The sequence below is a fragment of the Bombyx mori genome, chromosome 12, assembly GCF_030269925.1.
Source record: "Bombyx mori chromosome 12, ASM3026992v2".
NCBI classification, from domain to species: Eukaryota; Metazoa; Arthropoda; class Insecta; order Lepidoptera; family Bombycidae; genus Bombyx; species Bombyx mori.
The window spans coordinates 13,465,028-13,486,775 of record NC_085118.1 but is presented as its reverse complement, the minus strand read 5'-3'; the positions used below and the strand labels follow the sequence as shown (position 1 = coordinate 13,486,775).

The following is a 21,748-nucleotide window of genomic DNA, read 5'->3' as shown; positions in this document are numbered from 1 at the left end:
CCCAAGAGGTCCTACCACCAGTAAATGGGCTAAGGTAGGGTATTATCATTAGTAGCGCATGTCGACATCGTCCAAAACGATTATGATTACGGATCCTCCCGATCCATTAACGGTGCTTTTAGGTACCACAAGCACCGGTCACCGTCCTCGTCGAACCCGTCGCTTGCGACGAAGGGCTCGACCAGCGAATTAACCAATAGACACAGCCCGCTGAGTTTCTCGCCGGATCTTCTCAGTGGGTCGCGTTTCCGATCCGGTGGTAGGTTCTGCGAAGCACTGCTCTTGCTAGGGCCAGTGTTAGCAACACTCCGGTTTGAGCCTCGTGAGCTCACCTTCACGTTAGGGCGAAGGTGATATAGCCTCTCAAGGCCATTAGCATAGGTAAGAAAAAAAACGCGTGAGCTCACCTAACGGTTCGCGCGAAGTTGGAATAGCCCCTTGGGCTACCAACGATTAAGTAAGAAAAAAAAAGCAATACGTTTTTACATAGACTTTATCTATAATCCGGAAACTATATACTTTTTTCCTGCGAAGCGTGTTTCATTATTTGATAAAAATAAAATGTCAATGACTTGCAAAAATTACAAGAGTAGTATAATAATAATGAAGAAAAAACGTACTTGTAATGCTTAAAGGCATTCATTCACGCTCGTCTGGCGTAGAATTTGTTCGCTAGAAACTTGTTTCAATTTTATGCTTAATGTATTGTATAAATATGTTCGACTATAAGTACAGTTGTATGAGACAGAGAATGACTTAGTGTATACATATGTAGAACACATAGCTATAGACTGTAGCCATGTCGAAGGATAATAGCTCCGTTTTTATTGTATTTCATGTACATATGTTCATTTTTTTATGTATATTTTTTAATCCCTTTGTTTTCAATGCTAATTTCAATAATCGGTGTCGCCGTAAATATACCTACTGTAGGGTTTCAAGTTTACATTCTTATTTATTTATTTACAACTAGATAGATTTCTAGATAGATCTAGACAACTAGATTTACAATAATATTATTTTTTACAACTAGATACTGATAAAAGATTATGTACATTGTGTTTTGAATAATGATATTTATTTCCGTGTTTAAAGCTTATAAAGTATTATACATACTTATTTTCGTTAACAGAGATTTGTTTTGTAGACTGTCTTGTAACTATTGTTGTTCGAAGACTGTCTTCTTCTGAAAAATTCAACAACTGACCTGGTCTTCCTCTGTTAGAGTCATTAGAAATGTACTCTCTGACATAAGGTAATTTTTTTTAAATTCGATTACGCAATAGACCTTAAATACGTGCTACATAATAAAATAGCTAACATCTTGTGTAATGCTTTCGGTTGACCTTGGGTATATTGTGTATCGAATACGAAGGAGAAACTATTGACAAATCGTATTACGTAGCTAGCTTTAGGAGTGGCTCTAACTACATGTCACTACGACTACATACGCAATACGCTATTGTCAGCTTTTTCAGTACACATTAAGTACCCTATATTGAATTCCACTCACTTCAAAACTTCTTACGTTAGGTCACTTGTCTTTTAGTAACTTCTTAATTAAACGTCTTCTTCTTTTAAATTTATAGGCTGCTATCAATAAAAAAATGGAAATGATCTGTTTATTTTTTCCAAATGTGAATCACAAAACAAGGCGTAGAATTAATCTAAGCATTGAGGTTGCAGAGATAGCCGTCAAGAATCGATCATAACACCAACCCTATTTAATATAACATTATGATGAACATTTTGAGTATGATGTAATAGATAATGAATGGATATTTTGACAAGAACGCTCGTACGATATTCAAATTACAAATTGGAACGTTTTTGGCAACGAATATTGTTACGCCAAAGACCGACGGTTTTAAGAGAATGTCGGCTATTTTTGTCAACTTTATCCGCTTTGTATTGCGTATTGACAAAATATAATTGTAACGAGAAGAATTGCTATTTTTCTTTTCTGTAGCAACCCTGGGACAGATGTCTGATAGTTCTAGGCGTCAGTCAGACTGAGAAAAATATAAATTTCGTGGCGCCTTTTGTGCGGAGCCGGCCTGAATGAAGATGACAATACAAATAATCACAGCTGTTTTTTTTTTATGATTGAAAGTTTACTGGTGGCCCGAAGGCCTTTCCAGTTTCACCAGGACAGGTGGGCGAGCAAAGGCTCAGCCAAGAGGGGTGGGATTTGCTAACAACTGCCCGAGCGCCTCCGAAGGAGACCTAACAACTCAAGAGCAATTGTTTCGCGAATGAATCTACTACCGGATCGGAATCGCGACCCGCTGAGAAGATCCGGCGAGAAACTCAGCGGGCTGATGCATGGGTTAGGTTGCACGTCGACCTCTTTGTCGAGTTCGACGAGTACGGTTACCGGGGTCCCTAAGCCTGCCCCTAGTATTAGAGCTGAAGGCATCTAATGCAAAGGTTATTGGATCTGATGGATCCGTAAGGACGTGTCTAGGGCGTCGACGGTGACTGGCTCCTGCATGATCAGGATTCGGGGAGTAGTCAGCGGCGGCAACGATAAGGCGATTATCATGACGCATAGCCTTATCGAAGTATCGTTCCGACGCTGACTTCATGTATTTCCGAATTGATTCGAGGCCCAGGTCGTCGTGTAGGTCAACGTTCCTCACGAACCACGGAGCCCCGACAGCTAACCTGCAAAAGCGGGATTGTAGGGATTGGAGGGTGTCTATGTGTGTGCGGGCCGCGTGAGCGAACACCATACTCGCGTAAGTCATGACGGGCCTTATGCAAGTTTTGTAAAGTGTCACCTTGTTCCGAAGGGACATTTTACTCCGCTTACAGATCATGGGGTAGAATCACAGCTGTGCGGCGCCGCCCAGCCTTGCGCGTTACATCGCCGCAGCTTTAAGCTTCTTTCAGACTGCGCTATAATAATATATATAATAGCATATACTCGTGGTATATAGCTCATAGCACAACAATATCGCGCACCATACACTGTTATGGACACGTTCACACTTTCTACTACGTATTATTCGTACTATATATTACCTATTGACTAAGTATACGCTGCTATACTATATGGCACTAGTACAGCGTAGTTAGAAAGCAGTTTGAACGTTTTTATGTAGTTCAAAACACTTTAATACGTCATATTGCATACGTAAAAGTAAATATTCACAATTTTTTTTTAGAAAAAGTATTACAGTGTGCAAACGTCGACCAAAAGACAGCGAAAAACAATTTTGATTTACTTTAATTATTTTTTTATTGCTTATTGAAGCCATGAGTATTGGCGTGGACGAGCTTATGTCCCATCTGGTTTCAAGTGCTACCTCAATAACTACCGGCCCGATTAAAGGAAATATTATTGTTCATAGAACCCGTTCTGATAAAATGTTTTAGGCCAGAAACTAGGACGTTGAAAGAATATGAGCTACCTTTCACCCCACTCTACTGAGCAAGGATATAAAGTAATTCACGGAGACTAAATGGCCGACGGAAATCTAATTCGATATTAAAAAACAAACTTACCAGCGATATCCAGAACTTTTTCGAGTTCCGACTCCATTGTAATATTAACTTATATAAGAACAGCAATGAAAATTCTTGTTCGTATTCTCAACTTCTCCAGCGTACTGAAGTCTATAAAATTATTTGTTTGTAATGAAGTTTTAATCTGTATTGATAAAACATTAAATTTACATTAAAATGGTGTATTACATGTGTGTACGTATACATTATATGTGTGTATAATGTGCTTAGAACTGCCATTGACGTGTATAAAACATGAATGTCTATCTGTATTTTATGAATTACAAATGAATATTGTTCGTAAACACAAGCTCATCGTACTACAGTCACCAGCGGGTGTGACTTTATGAGAATTTATTTTATAGCTGTAATAATATTGCGTAGCAATAATATTGTGTTGTTCTGACTGAATTTAATTGAATTAATATTTGATCTATATAAATTTACAGAGCGTTTAGCTAAAAAAAAAAAAGGTATTCAAACGGTAAACAAATTTTTAAATTAATTGGAACTATGTATTTAATTAGCTACATATCTGAATATTAAAACTAGAAACGTCCTTACCTTATGTTTAATTTGAAAACGTTTCAGCCGAAAAATAAGAACGTTTAAAAAACAAGCTCATTAATTAGATTAGAGGCACCACTTTTAGAAGCACAACAAACGATTTACGTGCCTATAGAATTGAAACATTATCGAAAAATGTCATGCGAAAAATACGAGCGAACCTTGAACACGACCGTTTCCGTGGATACACGTAAACGAATTGCCGCCCGCCGTCACACGCCACGGTCACAGCTGGTCAGTGAACTAATCTTTTGGCCGGCATCATTACATGTTTTATCTCGTAAAATCCATATAATCTATATTCTAATGAATACCTAAAAAATCTATAGAATATATAAGGCATTCCAAACAATATCAAATTCACCCGTCGCTTTAGCCTACCAGCGAATAGAGGGGGGAAAATTCACGTTCAGCTGGCAATAAATAATATTAAGGTTGACTATCGTTTTATTTATGGCGGTTCTGGTGTGAGCGAGACCTACATTCTTATCATTCTCATCTCTCATTCATGAGTCATGGCTGCCTCTTAAAATTGAATAATTAATAGAATTTGTATATGACGGAGAGGCTGGTTCCATGGTGTTTTTAAAATTATGACGTCGCTGACGCCATTCTCTTGATCATTATCCTTGCCTTCTATTTACAGTAATTAAGAATCACTTTTCCAATGAATTTCAGTTATTACACTTCAAGTATACAACGATAGGTAATAGCAAAGAGCTCCCCTTTGTTCGAATGTTTTATGACTTGCACAAAACATTCCGGCTCGTATTTAAAGTCACTTGTATTTATAGTAGAAAGCGGGGCAGCTTAGTCATGAGTCCTCTCGGATATCGCCTTAAGCAGTTATTGTTGACATGCGTAGCATTAAGGAAACAGTTAACTGTAACTATTTTTAGTTAATTAAATAGTGACGCTGCGCCGACATAATATACTAAAAGTAAATTTAACAAAAAAAAAATATATACAAATGAGACAGAAAAAACATTACACAATACCTAATTTAAAATAATATGTACATACAACAAACTTCTGTTGTTTAGCTCCTATCAAGTAGTTAACTATATGTTATTAAAATTTTCGGTCCATTTTCAAGTGCAATTTTGATTTTATTAAAAAGCTTGAGGTATAAAAATGAACAATTTCCTTTAAATGAAAAGCGACTCATTATTTTGCCTATACCTATGTATATGTCTATGCAGTACTTACATACATATATTTGAACGTAATTGTAACGTGTTTAATGGTCGAAGATTTTCCTTAATTTGGATTAAGGATTTATTTTGCCTTAAATTACCTGATTTATTGCCTACAGAACCCCCGTATTGTATTCGTAATATAGCGGCGTGCTATTCTGGCACAAAGACTATTAACATATACAGTCAAATCTGGGTAAGTGAGAATTGGATAAGTGAGAAAACTCTATAAGTGAGAGTAATAGCTAGGACCCGTCATTTTAAGCTCCCAAAACCTCTATTAGCGAGAAACAGAAATCTTTGTAAGAGAGAGTCGTTTTTTCCTCATGGACCTCCGTAAGTGAGACTGCTACTTATCTATACCTCTATAAGCGACAGTCGAGCTTTATTTCTTTATATTATTTAGGAGGAACAAATAACAAAGCAAATTACAAATTCAACATCTGCTATTCTATGACTCATTCTTATCATTCGTGGAACTTCCTACCATTGTTTTTGTATTGTTTTGCACGTCAATATTGAACCTATTCTATTTCGTGGAACTAAATTACGTTGTTAATTTATCGCATTCTTTTCGAATGGACACGTGTGCCTGTGTACCGTCCTGTTTGTCGGACTTACTCAATTTATCGTTAATCAATTGCGAAGGAAAGTTCTGTTCTGCATCATGTCAAAACGGAAAATTAAGGTACTGTCATTAAGTGATAAACTTAAATAGTGAATGCGTTTGAATTCGGAAAATCGCGAAATGAAATTCAGAGGGAGCATTAGCTTATTTGACTGTATATTTTATAGTAAACAAACCAGTAGTAGTCATAGCTTTATATAATGTCTTAATTATGTATGTGTCGTGCAAAAATTGTTCCAAAATCCGTAGCGTTAATAATTAAGGATACTAGTAGTGCCTGCGGTTTCACCTGTGTTCGATTTGTAATTCAGAAGGAATTAAGCAGGCTGGTCGTTTTCCTGGAATAAGATATATAAAGAGTTTGCTTGTGTAACTCGTTAGCCCATAAACTACCAGTCGGTTTGTAGATTACATACTTTTCCCACCCCGGTTTTTATATATGTAATTATTTTATACTAGAGGTCCCGCTGTAGTCGAAATTCGACTATAATTAATTGGAATTGAAAGTTTGTACACTATTTTGATTATATTTTATACTTATATATTCACGAATTTTGCCAAGACTACACTATAAGAAATATTAACAAAGACAAACCATATTCTATTCTCAATTTGACAACAGACGTCAAGAACAAAAGTTTGACAATAAATAGTATGCAATAGTATGCATGCGTGTGTGCGTCAAATACATGGTATGTAGTGTGTGTAATGTTTTCTTTATTGATTTAATTTATTTTTTATGTATTATTTTAAAAAAATATTAGCATTGTGCACTTCTTCTCTATATTCTCTATAAGTTTGGAAAATTTCATACTCCTGTGTTCGCGCAATTTTCTTAAAAAGGGATACAAAGTTTTTGCTTCACGTATTAATATATAGATACCTAGTTCATTTGAATTTCCTTTCGGATTTAACTAAAGCGAAGGTGATTTAGTGACATGTGAAATCATTTACTAAATTTTTAATCCAAAAAATACCTCTTAATGTTACCGTATCGGGGAATCACCGGCACCAATAACCAATCTTTACTTTCATGAATGGCTCGTTTACTAACGAAATCCTTACTTAGAACCAGAAATGATTATTAGTTACCTTTATAAACCAGTCGAACATTAAAATTAAATCGATCATTTTCCTTAAGCCTGTCCTTTAAAACTAGTGTAATAAAAATTATAACCCGTAAGAGAATTGTTTATCTATACTAATATTATAAAGAGGAAAGATTTGTTTGTTTGTTTGTTTCGAATAGGCTCCGAAACTACTGGACCGATTTGAAAAATTATTTTTCCATTAGAAGCCGACATTGTCCCTGATGAACATAGGCTACTTTTTTTTATTTTTTTTTTATTTTTTTTTTTTGGTTTCATGTGTGTTTTAATGTTTCCGAAGCGAAGCGAGGGCGGGTCGCTAGTTATTAATAATATCATAAAATGCTCGATCAAAGTAACGAAATTACTGGAACTATAAATTTCAAGAGCGTGACGTCATTTGGTTGATAATAATTATTAATTTTAGGCAGATATTTCTTATGTAACTGGACTTTGAGTTCTCGACGCCCGTTTGTTATGGTGCAAATCAATTGACTTTGTTTATAGAAGACGATCATTTTAATTGGCTCGTTCCAATTCTATTGTCTAAATTAGTATGTAGTTGTACCTATTTATGCGTTCGGCTTATGTAATGAAATGTTTAAAAAGTTAATATTTAATATATTTTTCTGTTCTACACTTCAACTAATTATTTATATAATTTTACCTATCGGCACGCTGCTGTTTAGTTAAATATTGGCAGGGAATTCAAGCCCGGGCAGAGAGGGTTACCCCGAGGCCGGTTTCGCGCCCCGTAAGGGGACGCCTTAGATATTACACGTAAATTAGTTATAGAACTTATAGATAAGAAACTCAGCACACAACAAAAATGTTTACAGGCGTCGTCGGCCACTAGATGGCTTCGTTTCGATTAGTTTCTCATTGCTCCTGTAGATAGCAGTAACAAATTTAACTATATTATATTAAGTTCTTTTTAATGAAGCATTTTGCAAATTTTCAGAATAAAATTTTATCAATTTTTCTATAACAAATAAAGACTTGTATGATTTTTTTTTCTGTGTTTAGCTATACAATAATTAAATGCCTTAACTTTAACAACATATACTTAGTCTGGCCATAAATACTGTTACATTAAAAATAAACAAAATGTTACATTTGAATTTGGAATCTGTCATTTTTATATGATTGCTCATTGAGTTTTCTCATTTTGGCGCCAATACATTGTACAATATTTTGCGATATTAAAATGGAGTGGGGTAATAAAGAAAACCGAATCGCTGTGATTGCATTACACAAAGTAGGTATGGAGCCAAATGCAATTTTTAAAACTCTCCATACGCTTGGTATTCGTTTTTTTTTTTAGTCGGATGGAGGGCGGGGCATGTCGGAGTCGAACCGACTAAAACCTCCTGTCGCTCAACAACCCACGTCCGAGCCTCGCATGAGACAGAACTCATGAAAAGGCAAGGGGAGGAGAGTGAGCGTTTAGTGCGGAGCACATCTCTCCCGTCACCCTCCCCCTTGGGACGCCGGGCCAGCGATCGTCGGCGCCACGACCACCAGCCCTCTCGGTCGGTAGGCTGTCCGAAGCCCGCCTAGATGGCGCCGATTTGAATGGGTTATCCTACGAAATACCCCCGCTGGGTCAGAACCAGCGTGGGTCGAGGATAGCCGGCCTTCCATCACCCAGATGCTCTTGCGTAAAACGCGTGCAGAGCAGCTTGCACGTCCTCTTCTTAGGCCCCTTTCGCCGGGCCCCAGACCGACATATGAGGGGGACCCGAAACACTTAAGACTTCATCAAACAGAACGCGTACTTAGCGCCGCGTTATAGCGTCGCGTTCTAACGTCGCGCTCTTTCATGTCACACAAATTGACTTGTCCGACGCTCTTTGACGCAACGCATTCGCCAAATCATAGCGCCTTTCGATAGCAGTGTGAAAATTTAAAAGTATTAAGATGTCGAGTGATTCAGATGTGGAAGAATTGTTACTTTTATATGCTCTATCACGGTCACAGAAAAAAAGAGTACGGGTGCACGACATTAATAAGAAGAGAAATGATTTAGGAGAATATCATCGGTTGTGTCGCGAGCTTGCATCACATGAAGATCGTTTTTTTACATACTTTCGTATGTCTCAAGTTTTATTCGAAGAACTACATGACCTGCTCATCCCTAATATAAGCAAATGCACCACAAGCTGGAGGACGCCTATTTCTACAAGAGAAAGACTTGTAATCTGTCTAAGGTAAGAAATATTTATTTTTTTAAATACATGTTTAGTGCGTTATCATTATGAAATTCAATTGAAGATGTCGATGCTCCAAAATTAGTCTCATGTAGAATAGGCACTTCATAGGCGACGGAGTCTTCTGTGCTTATAATAGAACAATGTGGTGAATTGCTCAATATCTGAACGTCTTCTTGCAGTTCCTCTGCTTCTATGCTTGCAAATAACTTGGCTAGTTCTACCTTGGCTTTTATCTGCTTGTGTTTGGAAAAACTTTTAAATGTTTGGACATAACTTTGGAATAGGTGGTCTATGGCATCATACTCTTGTTTTTTTCTATTTTGTAAAAAATTTGTAACTTTATCCATCTCATTGTCAGTTTTATTAATTTTTTTAGTTCGTGAAAAATTTATAGAGTTTGCATGAGGCGTCCCTGGCGGAGGTATCTCTGGCGAGCGTGTCTGTGGTGGAGATGTCTCTGATTGAGGCGTCTCTGGTAGTTGTATCTCTGACGATGGAGTTGCTATATCTGACGATGGTTCCGGTGTGGGTTCTCGAACGTTTGAAGATCGTTCTCGATCTGTCAGAGTTGAATCAAGGAACTGTAACTGGGAAGCCCAAGGCCATTTTTTAAATTTTTTTGTAGCTTGTCCTGTAGTACCTGCAACTTCTTTTTTGTATCTCATGTAGTTGTCTCTCAAGCTCTTCCATTTTTTTCTGGCGGATTCACCTGTAAAATAAACAAACTATATTATTTTGTTTCAGGTACTTAGCTACGGGTGATTCACACCAAACCATAGCCTTCTCCTTCCGAGTAGGTCGTTCAACTGTTGGTGGTATTGTGAAAGAAGTCTGTAAAGAAATCTGGAATACATTACAACCAGAATATATGCCATCGCCTACTGAAGAGACATGGATACAATCAGAGAAAGGTTGTAGGGAAACCTGGAACTTCCCGAATTATGTCAGTAGTATCGATGGAAAACATGTAGCTATAAAGTGTCCCAAAAATAGTGGATTAGAATATTTTTGCTACAAGAAGTTTTTTCTGTAGTTCTTCTTGCTATAGTTGATCCATGTTATAAATTCACCGTCATCGAGGTCGGTAGTTACGGTAGTCATAGTGATAGTAGCATATTCGAGAACTCAATGTTTTATTGCCAATATATCCATGGAAAATCTCTGCTACCAGATAAACCTCTTCCAGGCACCGAGGAGCCCGTTCCTCATGTATTTATTGGCGATGAAGGCTTTGCTTTAAAAACGTATTTGATGTGTCCTTTCCCAAGAGCTTCAGCCACACAAGACGAAAGAAAAACAAAGTTTAATAAAAGACTTTGCAGGGCACGTCGGGTGGTTGAAAATGCGTTTGGGATATTAGCACAAAAATGGCGCATTTTTTTACGCCCTATTGATTGTAACGTAGACACAGCAATTGATGTTATTAAATGAATGAATGAATGAATGATTTATTTTATTTCAGACAACAATAAGTCCATATGTGTACATAGTATCATTGAAATATACTTAACATTAACAAAACCAATCAAATAAAAAATATACATTTATTAAAAGTAGCTATCAGTGGAATACATTTCAAATATTTATATTTCATGGAATACATAACAAAAAAAAAAAAAAAAAAAAAAAAAAAAAAAAAAAAAAAAAAAAAAAAAAAAAAAAAAAAAAAAAAAAAAAAAAAAAAAAAAAAAAAAAAAAAAAAAAAAAAAATCCACTGATACCTACTTCGAACCAACCATTATTATTACTAATATTATTTAGTCCGCAAGTGAACCATGGTACAATGGTATGCCTTCAGGATGCTGTTAGGGCTGACCCGCAGCTGTATCACGTATTTCGCAGACAATTAGCAGAAGACAAATATTGTGCAAATATTGCTGTCAACTGTCCATTTCGTATTACGGACTTACAACAAAAAAGCAGATCGCGGACCATCACTAGTGCTGCCTCTGCAGAGCGATTTGTGAAACTTTAGTGCATTCTTTTCCATACAACTAACAACAACTGGCCTAAAGTCGGTATTACGGATGCTTTTGTGTGCCACACAACAGCAGATATTTAGCAATTTCGTTTGTCAAATTTGCGACACCTTTTGTATCTGGTGCTGAATTGTTGCTAACTATCTGCAAGTGTAAAATTTGTGAAATTAAATTATTTTAACTTGATTTAGGTAAGTGTAATTGGTTTAGATCTTTATTTGCGTTTGTGTTTTCCATAGTATTAACATTAAATACCACGCTGGGCAATTTAAGTACATTAATAATGTTGAGGTTATAAATTTATTTTTTACAAATTAATATTTCTTCTAGGTATGTACTACGGACAGAGCTCAAATAATAAATGGGGCTTTGGAGTCTAAGGAAATTAGGTCGGATACATACGAATTAGTGCGTTTACGACGCTGTCTTCGTGATCAAGCCTGACCCCTTAATCTATCGGAAAGTTTGTTCAGAACATATTACAGAATTTCAAAACATCAATATTTACAATTGTGCTCTGAATTAAAGCCGTTAATAACCTAGATCATCAAGACGAACAAGAATAGAAAGTAAAATGCAAGGTACTTATATATATTCAATTTAACATTTTAATATGTGTAAATAATGAAAAAAATAAAAGATTCACAAAATCTTGTCTTCAAAAGTAGCATTGTTTTTTTGATTTCAGATTTATTCTTAACTAAATGTTTTAAATAACTTGTTTATACAGGTGTTAACAGCATAAAATTTCATACCAGAAACCTGTGGGAATGAGCTTTTGCATTTTGTTGTTTGAGTTAAACTGTAGTAAATCCAATGCCATTAGGGAAGTGGCTATGGCATTAAACAATCTTCCAGTTTTATTGAAACATTTAAAGTTTCTGCAAACAGTACAATGGGTCACAAGTTATTATAAATGGGTAAGTCAAATAATTATCTTATAGTATAGAGAGTACTGATTTTACAATTTCCACGAGTCAATCATACAGATCAGTTATATTCTTGAAGCTTTATAACTATAGCTATATTTAGCTATATATAGCTATATTTTAAACAGAGTTCTGAGAAATGTCAAGTCCTGGTGAAACTGGCCACCATTAATCTTTCCTACATAATTTTTTTTTAATTCAAATTTTGTCTTATTTTTATAGTACATAGATATTTGTACAATAATAATTTTGTGATTGAAAACATAATATAATAGTAAATAAATTTCTTTTCATTATAGGTTTTACAATAAATTTGGCTATCCTGGGGTTTTGGGGTGTATAGATGGCATTCATTTGCACTTATCAGATCTTCTGTATATGAAGAAAGGTTTTAGAACCGCAAGCATTATCATTTCAAGAATGTGCAAATACTAAGTATTTTGCTGAAGCCTATCATTCACAATAACAAACATTTGATAGTACTTATCTAAAGAATTAAATTTTTCAGATCTGTGATAGTGATCTTAACATTTTAAGTATTGATGCAACATTTCATGATACATTTGTCTGGCTTATCACAACTGAATATGCCTATGCAGGACCTGCACCATAATAGTGAAAAAGTTTTGTTTTTAGGCAAGTAAAACATCATGAGCTCTGTCTCAGTAACCTGACTACAAAATAATACTCAATCTAAAAGTATATTTAAAACTGGGAAGGCAGTTTATATATAGTACTATAGTAATGTTTATTGTCATACCAGGAACACTGTTGACCATTGTGAGAATTGAAGGCCAGTTGGAGATGCTTGTTGGTACATAGAGTACTGCATTATGATCATCATATGATGGCCAAGACCATAATTGTTAGCTTGTATTGCATAACATGGCAAACACACATGGGTTTCCAGTGCCCCAACTCTCTGACGAAGATGCTGAAATTGATGTTTCTTATCAAATTCATAACATTGTATTTTTTGGGAGAGAAGAGGAAACACAGCACTTAGCACCATGTCAACATTCAAGGGTGGTTCAATTGGATTGTGGAGAACAGACATTAAATGTAGTCCAACCTCTGTAATCTTAATTATGTGAACTGAGAGGGCAAGAATAGCCTAATTATTTCTGCCTATAATTTTTTAATTGTGTTTAGTGGAAATATACATATTTCTTTAACATTTTTGTGTTTATAGTAAAGGATGGATTCATAACAATTTGAAAGCAAAATTGTGAGGTTGTTTTATTAAGACAATGTTTTAATCTGTTGTGCTCAATTTGTTCTGTATCATTTTATCTTTATGTTAACCCCGTTTGTATGTTGTGTTGTTATATATATTATTGTATATACTGCTGTTTTAAATAATAGAATAGAATGAATAACAAATCGACTAGTAATTCATAATTCTTCTAGATTTTGTTGGATACTTACATGAATATTACTTACAAAATGAAAAACATAATTCATAATTTAGACAAAATGTGGATCAACCAATCATTTTTGTTCATTGTGATAATAATAATAATATAAATATAAATATTTAACTGGTCCCGTGATAAGTTCGTAAAGAACTTGTGTTACAGGTACCAGATAACAGAAATAAATGTAGGATTTTTATTATACACATACATATATTTAATATACATCCATAACCCTGGAAAATACATTTATATTTATCATACAAATATCTTCCCTTGGCGGGATTCGAACCCGCGACCCCCTTGTGTAGCGACCATGTCACTTACCACTACACCAGACGGCCGTTAGATAAGTTTGATAATTATTATTTTTGTGTAATTTTGTTTTATTTGAATAATAATTCTTAAATTAGGAAATCGTAGTTTGTTTGTAATACATGTCCAACTTTTTGCCGCATGAAATTGAAGCCACAATTGAAATATAATATCGACTGCCGATAACTTCAAAGAAACATAACTGAACTTTGGGCCGAGGTAAGTAGGATGATAGCAAGGTGATAGCTCTATAACCCTATAGACTAGAAGCAGAACATGCCAAATACTGTGAGTACAAAATATACAATGAAGCTAAATACTGGTATTCTACTGGTGGTAGGACCACTTGTGGGTCCGCACGAGTAGGTACCACCACTCCGCCTATTTCTACCGTGAAGCTGTAATGCGTTTCGTTTTGAAGGGTAGAGCAGCCGTTGTAACTATACTGAGACCTTAGAACTTATATCTCAAGGTGGGTGGCGCATTTACGTTGTAGATGGCTATGGGCTCCAGTAACCACTTAACACCAGGTGGGCTGTAAGCTCGTCCACCCATCTTAGCAATAAAAAAATAAATAGTCATTTTGAAATGCTAAGTTGAGAGTAGTTTTATTAGCGTAAAATATACTCATTAGTGTCATAAAATTTACTGTAGTACCAGCCTAAAGTAAAACGTATATATTTGGATTTGCTTGACTATTGTAACAAGTGCTATTTCGTTTTTATGGTAATATAAACTATTACGGACTCAGCTAAAATTAAAACAAAATTAAACTTATTATTTTAAACAAGGTTTTTGCCGATATTGGTCAATTCCTTGAATTTTTTTATATATCAGCTGGAAGATGCGCGGCCTCTGCCTGCGTACGAGCAGCCTCTGCTGAAATGAAAGCTGCATGAGCCAGTGGTTCGCCTTAGTTTCCATTTTCTCCTCTTTCTACAACTACAGCTCACGATGTGTCTACTCTTGTTTGTTGTCCGCTATAGTCTAGATAATATAATGATTGATTAACATTCTTACTGCAGTGAGTGAGTGCAAAGAGTACCTGATTATTGAATAAAAATAACTTACTAAATATCGGCCTGATATTTGCAATGAAGCTTCTCTTAAGATGGCTTCGTCGACGAAAAACGGCTAATTATAAAAATAAATATTTATTTATTGTCTTAAAATATTAGATTAATTTGTTTAAATATAATATAGAACATTAAGTTATTGTCTGACATGCAGTTTCCTATTCACGTCATATTGCCCATGACCTTGGGTGAACATTATTTTGAATAGTCTGCACAGCTTTTATTTCCCTTCAAGCTGTGAAAGACTGCACTATATTTCTGGTATTCAAATCAAAGCCTACTCTTGCCAAGTCAAACAAATCCACTATCTATTACTTGATAAAGAATAGCAGCATCTCGCCTAGAATATCATCGACTGGTTGTTCTAGCGTTGTCGGCCTCATGTCGGCGTGAGATGGATTTGTTACACAGTTACACGTTATTATTGATAAAACCATAAAACTAACTCATTTATTCTAGAATTTACTATTTAATTTGAAATCGTCGTGGCCTAAGCGATGTAGTAGAGACGGCCGACTTTCTAATAAAGATGCGACTGAACCAGTGTTAGAATCCCGCAGGCAGATATCAATAAATCCAATGAAACACGTATTTGACATATATACATGGAAGACTTCCATGATTAAGGATTCATTCATCTTTTATTTAAAATCAAATTAGCAAATATTCTTTAAGAAATCGTTGGTGGTAGGGCGTTTGATTAACCCGCAAGACCACCATTCCACCCATTTCTACCGCGAAGCAGTAATGCGTTGCAATTTGAAGAATAGCCGTTTTGGTATACAGTTGAAACTCAGACCTCGTTTCTAAAGGTGGGGGCGGCATTCACGTTGTGAGTCTATACCACTTAACACTAGTTGGGTTGTGAGCTTATGTACTTACTTAATTGATAATGAAATTAATAAATTACGCTATAATTTTGATCCATTCTTTTTTAAAATAGGTTCGTAACGTAAACTATCTGATTACAAATTATCAACGGATTACAAAAAAAAATGTTATCAGTGTTTGACATGACACAATTACATTTTTATAGCTATTATTCAAAATAAAGCAAAAATTATTATTAGATCACTTATTTTGAGTAACGCTTCATCGAAAAGAACAGAATTAGCAGCTCTCACATGGCATTTCAAACGTGAATTCCACTTAAACATTTTGAAATAATTATATGTAACGCGCTTTTATAAATTCATTTGCCGGTTTGTTCAGCAAAAAAAAAAAGTAATGTGGCTTTTTAGTGCCAATTATTGCTACCCGATTGCGACTGGCGCTAGTTGTATGACAGAAAACTGCAGTAAGCGGTAAGCGAACAATCGCGGTACGTGATACGAAATAATTTGACGTTTTGCGATCGGTCGCGACGCGTCTGCACAGCATCTGCAAAATTGTGGCTGTCGCAAATTTTTACGTGATCAGGGGGCCGGACCTGGCCAATCAGGGAGAAACAGTCGACTCGTGCCTCGGCGAACATTCCTGACGCGCTACAGAACCGAGGCAGCCCCAACAACACCCTTGCTTAAAGCCGCATGTTGTTTACATAATTACTTACGAACAAAACAAGAAACAGCAATTTCATCTCCAGAGTTGGAAGACGAAAGCGAACCTATACGTACTCTAATAACTCATCGTCCTACAAATAGAAGATCAACGACTGCAGCATTCGAAACTCGTGAAAAATTTGTGTCTTATTTTAATCAATAAACAAATTCACATTACTTACCAGTTTCATTAATCTCTTTTCCGATTTGTTCCCAGCATTTTATCTTTATTGTTACATTTTTATAAGAAATATCCTTCGTATTGTATAAGCATGGGTATTTCCTAACTAATTCTATTAATTTCTCAGACATTATCCAGTATTTTAATACACAACACCTGACGTCAAAGCGTCCTAACGCCACGACAGAGCGTTGCGTACTGCTAGCGCTGGCGCTCTGTTTGACAGTATATTACCATTGTAGTACTATAACACATCTCGGCGTCATAGCGCGGCGCTAGTTAAGGCTCGTTTAAACAGAACGCGTAATTAGCGCGCGTCAGAGCGCTATGCTATGACGCCGAGATGTATTGTACTACTACAGAGCTACTAGTAGAGTACTACAGAGTGCCAGCGCTATAGGCGCTATAGCGCTATAGCGCTGGCGGTCTGTTTGACGGTATAATACCGTAGTAGTACAATACATCTCGGCGTCATAGCGCGGCGTTAGTTTAGCGCTCTGACGCGCGCTAAGTACGCGTTCTGCTTGACGAAGGCTTTAGAGGGCCAGGGTTTGGGCGAGATCCGCCTCCCTGGCCCCCGCTCGACGGCGGCGGGCTTGTGCGTCTCTCACGCGCCCCGCCGCTTCCTTCTGCGAGATGGTGCACTCACAGAAGTCGAGCATCGCCTTCACGACTCGTCGTCGCCGAGCTGAAGACTGGCCGTCGTCTAGTCCCGATCTTAATCCGCTGGATTATGATTTATGGTCAGTTTTAAAGAGTACGGCTTGCTCTAAACGCCATGATAATTTAGAGTCCCTAAAACAATCCGTACGATTGGCAGTAAAAAAAATTCCCATGGAAAGAGTGCGTGCTTCTATTGATAACTGGCCTCAACGTTTAAAGGACTGTATTGCAGCCAATGGAGACCACTTTGAATAAGCTTTTTATACTTTAAATTGTTTTATATTTATGTATTAAACTAACACACTGTAAAAGTAATAAATGTTATTTGCCATATAATTTTTTTTTGTTTTCCTTTGTAACAGTATTTATGGCCAGACTAAGTAATTTTAGAGACGTCATTACCTTAAAAGCCCCAGGGAACCAGCCACTCCGTCATACCGTATTAAATATATTCTGTATTCTGAGTCAATTATATGTTTATTTATTTATTGCGTAGTTGGGTGTGTGAGGTCACAGCTCACCTAAGGTGAAGAGGGTACAAAATCTCATAAACATTATAACGTGAATGTCTCACCCTTCTTGAGACGAAATAAGGTTTATATCTCAATCGTATTGTCTAACGGCTGTCTCTTTTAAATCTGCTGCTTTGCCGCTCTGCCAATTACTTTAAATTTGCAATTCTTTAAACTCTACCAATGCCGGTCCCAAGTCCAGACGAGAAAAAAGGAGGGAGGGAGTTGAAGTTCGACCTTTCCACCGTAAAACAGTCAACGCCGAATGTCTGGTGGCGGTTAATTAGTCGGACCCAAATAAGGTTTCGGCGGCCTCGACTAAATCTCTTCCAAAAGCACTGCCCCAGGAGGACGCGGGACCCCATCATGTGTATTTTCCCCAGAAAGCCTCATGAAGCCAGCATCCACGCAAGGAGGGGAGCCTTGTGACAGCAACACGCAGGATTTTTATAGGAACGCGTGCGAGCTTACGCCCAGTAGTTATTATTTATACGCCCACCAGTTTGGATAGCATGCTCTTGTGTGCCAATGATAAATCCTGTGAATACCCAATTTGGTATAAATGAAACACGTGCATATCTGGGTCACAAAACGACTTCACACCCAGGAATCTGATAATGTAAATATGTTTATGAATAAAATTCATTCTAAAAAGTGTTTATTAAGACAGAGCTGACTTTTCTAACAGCAAATTTATTATTATATATATTTATTATTATATATTAGCCTTAAAATTAAATGAACAATTATTATTATTAAAAAAAAGTTTTAGTGCAAAATATACCCAATATTTAGTAAGAATGACTCAAAATATTAAAAAAAGATAATTAAAACGATACAAAATACAATTTGACAAAATGTCGGTAGCTAAGGTAAAACACGCTTATACATATACAGCGTCCGTCTATTCCTGGCGCCAATAAGAGAATGAGAATGAGCTCCTTTCCTTCTCCGGCTGACCATCGAGCGTCCGATGTGGGATGTGTGCTTAGTGCAAATTTTTTAACGTTCTCGATAGCGTAAAATATAACTCAAATATTGTTGGAACAGTATCTCTACCGGCAAACGTAGGCAAACGTTTCAACTCCATACAAATTTGCGTTAACTTTTACGTTATCGAAAACGTTAAAAAACTTGCACTAAGCACGTTGACCCTGACGTAACATTGCGTGATCGGTAAATCACGCCATTTCTTCATCAGTTTTATGCTTATTCGTGACGTGGCGTGGCGTGATCGGCGAACCACGCCCCCTCTTATTCAGTTTTATGCTTATTCAATATTTATTTTATTCATGTTATACATTTACTGGTGGTTGGACCTCTTGTGAGTCCACACGGATAAGTACCACCACCCCGCCTATTTCTGCCGTGAAGCAGTAATGCGTTTCGGTTTGAAGGGTGGGACAGCCGTTGTAACTATACTGAGACCTTAGAACTCTTATCTCAAGGTGGGTGACGGCATTTACGTTGTAGATGTTTATGAGCTCCAGTAACCACTCAACACCAGGTGGGCTGTGAGCTCGTCCACCCATATAAGCAATAAAAAAAATGTAATTTAAAGGACTCCCGATATGAATTACACCGTTATTCTAAAAGAAAAGAAAAGAATTAACAATTAAAAGAAGACTAATTTAATCAAATAATCGCGTAACAAATAAAGAACTCTAATACCTATCACCTTGTTGACATCTTACGATACGATACTTCGATAGTATAATCTATTATTGCTTTGTAAAAACCACCGGAAGCTCGGTCGTTTAAATGGACTTAGACTCTAAGATATTTCAATACGAGTCTTATCTGATACCTACGTGTAAAAAGATTGACAATAAGGAAAATGCATTATGTAATTTAATATTGATTGGCACTATCTGGATATATCTGAATCTGGAAGTGAAACTCTTATTAATAAGATTTAGTGTGTTATATCTCTTTTTTGTTATTGCGTGCTCTTTCTATTAGGTGTTAGCTTGGACCTCTAGGTCATCCATAGGTCCATGAATAAAAATGAGTACGTTCAAGCGATGCACCTTTTCCAACCTTAAGACAGGAGCTATTTTTATTGGAAATATGAAACTAATAGCAAATCCAATATGTCGTCTTTTCGCATTAAAAGTGCACAATTTCCAAAAATATTCGAAATTGAGATAATATGCGGAATCATTTGGTATCACCAGTATTTTTCTCATAAATACTGTCAAAAGAGTGTAGTTTAGTTTTTTTTTTTAGTTTACCTATGTTTTGACGACTGTTAACAAAATTAATACATAATTATATCTTACTTTAAAACACAGATAATGTAGCTGGTAAAAAATAAAAAATAAATATTGCAAAGATGATTAATATTAATTTTGTACTGCCTTTCGGGTATTAAATTTTTACTCTACCAAAAAGTTGTCCAGGAAACAATAGAAGCCTGTCGGCGTAAAGTCTGGTGAGTATTGTGGATGACGCAAAACCCTAACTCTTATACATTAGATAAAGCCTGTTAATCAAAGTCGATCGTTGTCGTGTAAAAGCAGCGGGAACGAGCGATGAACCAAAGCTGGTTTCCTCACAGTACCTACTCATCCGCAGTAATGCTGATGCTCATTGGTAATAAGCTATGATGATTTATACGGGCATTAGATAGCTTTGTGACTGTGACCATGACTTAGAGATAGTTTTTCGTTTGTGGCACTCGCCTATCAAGTTTTTTTTACCTTGACAATTTGACGCAGCTGGGCTGATACTGTTTTGATGCTAACCTTGAAAGCTGTTGTTTACGGGCGACCACGAGGCTCACTTTTTTGATCAAAATCTGCATGTCGCAAGCTTTCAAATCAGTAACGAGTCATGCGTTCGTTTAGTATTCACTCCGTACATGTCATTAATGTATTAAAATGTTATTTATTCTCAAAGTAAATGTTTCGTAGGTGATAATTTTTACTTACAAGTCACTTTCAAATTTTAAGTTTTCTAAATACCTATTTAGACTGAAAGCCGATAACGAACGGAGTGTTCGCTATCCTTTTTCCAGTTATTTTTTATTTTCCTTTTATATGCCTACGGCAGAAAGACAGGTGTATGTTCCATCTAATTTCACTTTGTTACTTAATTAAATGGAATTCGATGACACTCCACTTCACAAAGTACATTTCCTGGGAAGGTAATAATTATTTCTTTTTTTTCGTTGTTTCATTTCCTAGATGTATAGCTTTTCAAAAATCGTAAATTTGCTACCTAACGTTAATAAGGCAAGGTCGAATTACTGATTGAACAGGAGCTCATAACCCGCTCTACCATTATTAAGGTAAATTAGATGGAAAGTTGCAGGGAAATATGAGATAAGGAACACAGGTAGGGTTGATGATTCTTCTCCAAAAAGATCGATTTTAACGTAGAAATAAAAAAAACCGTGCGCTTGCAGCTTGGTACATACACGTGAATGAAGTGAAACTTCTTTTTCGATGTATACAGTATACTACGCGCATGCGTTCGAGGGCCACATTCACTCTCGCTCTGTCTCTTTCTATTCCCGCTCCTTAACACAACCTTGTTGGAAGGCGCATTAGAAGTTTCACTTCAAAAAAATAATTTAATTGAACCCGAGACTAAGTCTCAAATGTGGTTTACCTACTTTTAACGCAAAAAGCAGATGAGCTCGTATTTCACATTGTTTCCAGGAACGTCTTAAATTTGGCTGGGGCCCTTGGGCACTCAAGAATTTGAGGCCCTTTTGGAAAGTAAAACCAGTTTTTTTTACTGTGTATGACCATTTATTATAGGTAATCAAATACAGTATGATATAATATGTCATTAATGATATGAGAATGCTGCTACTTTTTTAGTTACGATTACGATAACGGAAACCGTTATCGTGATCGCTAGATGGTGTACTTAGTAAATTAGGTAGGATGCGTTCGGAAATATCATTAATTAGTACAGTAGGAATA

At 36.3% G+C, this 21,748-nt stretch overlaps 2 protein-coding genes and 4 long non-coding RNA genes across 9 annotated transcripts in view; 3 read left to right on the top strand and 3 right to left on the bottom strand.

Moving 5' to 3' along the window:
• LOC101736269 (synaptic vesicle glycoprotein 2C) overlaps positions 1–4,832 on the bottom strand; it is a 35,181-nt gene extending 30,349 nt beyond the window's left edge. Inside the window, exons 1-2 of one of the 4 annotated variants that reach the window (XM_004926516.5) lie at positions 4,075–4,832; positions 3,511–3,655 (exon numbers count right to left, since the gene is read on the bottom strand). In XM_004926516.5, the coding sequence (XP_004926573.1) occupies positions 3,511–3,547 (37 nt within the window). In that variant the 5' untranslated portion in view covers positions 3,548–3,655; positions 4,075–4,832. The remainder of the gene's footprint in view (positions 1–3,510; positions 3,656–4,074) is intronic. The other 3 variants (XM_012690710.4, XM_012690709.4, XM_038014364.2) reach the window with 3 other exon arrangements.
• LOC134199874 (uncharacterized) overlaps positions 1–21,748 on the top strand; it is a 141,760-nt gene that overhangs the window by 18,508 nt on the left and 101,504 nt on the right. The gene's annotated exons all lie outside the window — the stretch shown is intronic.
• On the top strand, positions 6,681–10,646 carry LOC110385257 (uncharacterized). Its single transcript, XR_009974532.1, has 2 exons — positions 6,681–9,199; positions 9,947–10,646. It is a non-coding gene; the product is annotated as an uncharacterized LOC110385257 (long non-coding RNA).
• LOC101737154 (uncharacterized) lies at positions 9,184–16,904 on the bottom strand. The gene is made up of 2 exons (XM_012690711.4): positions 16,640–16,904; positions 9,184–9,911 (listed from the first exon to the last, which is right to left on the bottom strand). The coding sequence occupies exons 1-2, from the start codon at positions 16,767–16,769 to the stop codon at positions 9,211–9,213; spliced, it is 831 nt and encodes a 276-aa protein (XP_012546165.2). The 5' UTR covers positions 16,770–16,904; the 3' UTR covers positions 9,184–9,210.
• LOC105841684 (uncharacterized) lies at positions 10,923–13,942 on the top strand. The gene is made up of 4 exons (XR_005245283.2): positions 10,923–11,372; positions 11,512–11,762; positions 11,912–12,101; positions 12,410–13,942. It is a non-coding gene; the product is annotated as an uncharacterized LOC105841684 (long non-coding RNA).
• LOC134199873 (uncharacterized) lies at positions 14,422–15,428 on the bottom strand. The gene is made up of 2 exons (XR_009974533.1): positions 14,912–15,428; positions 14,422–14,827 (listed from the first exon to the last, which is right to left on the bottom strand). It is a non-coding gene; the product is annotated as an uncharacterized LOC134199873 (long non-coding RNA).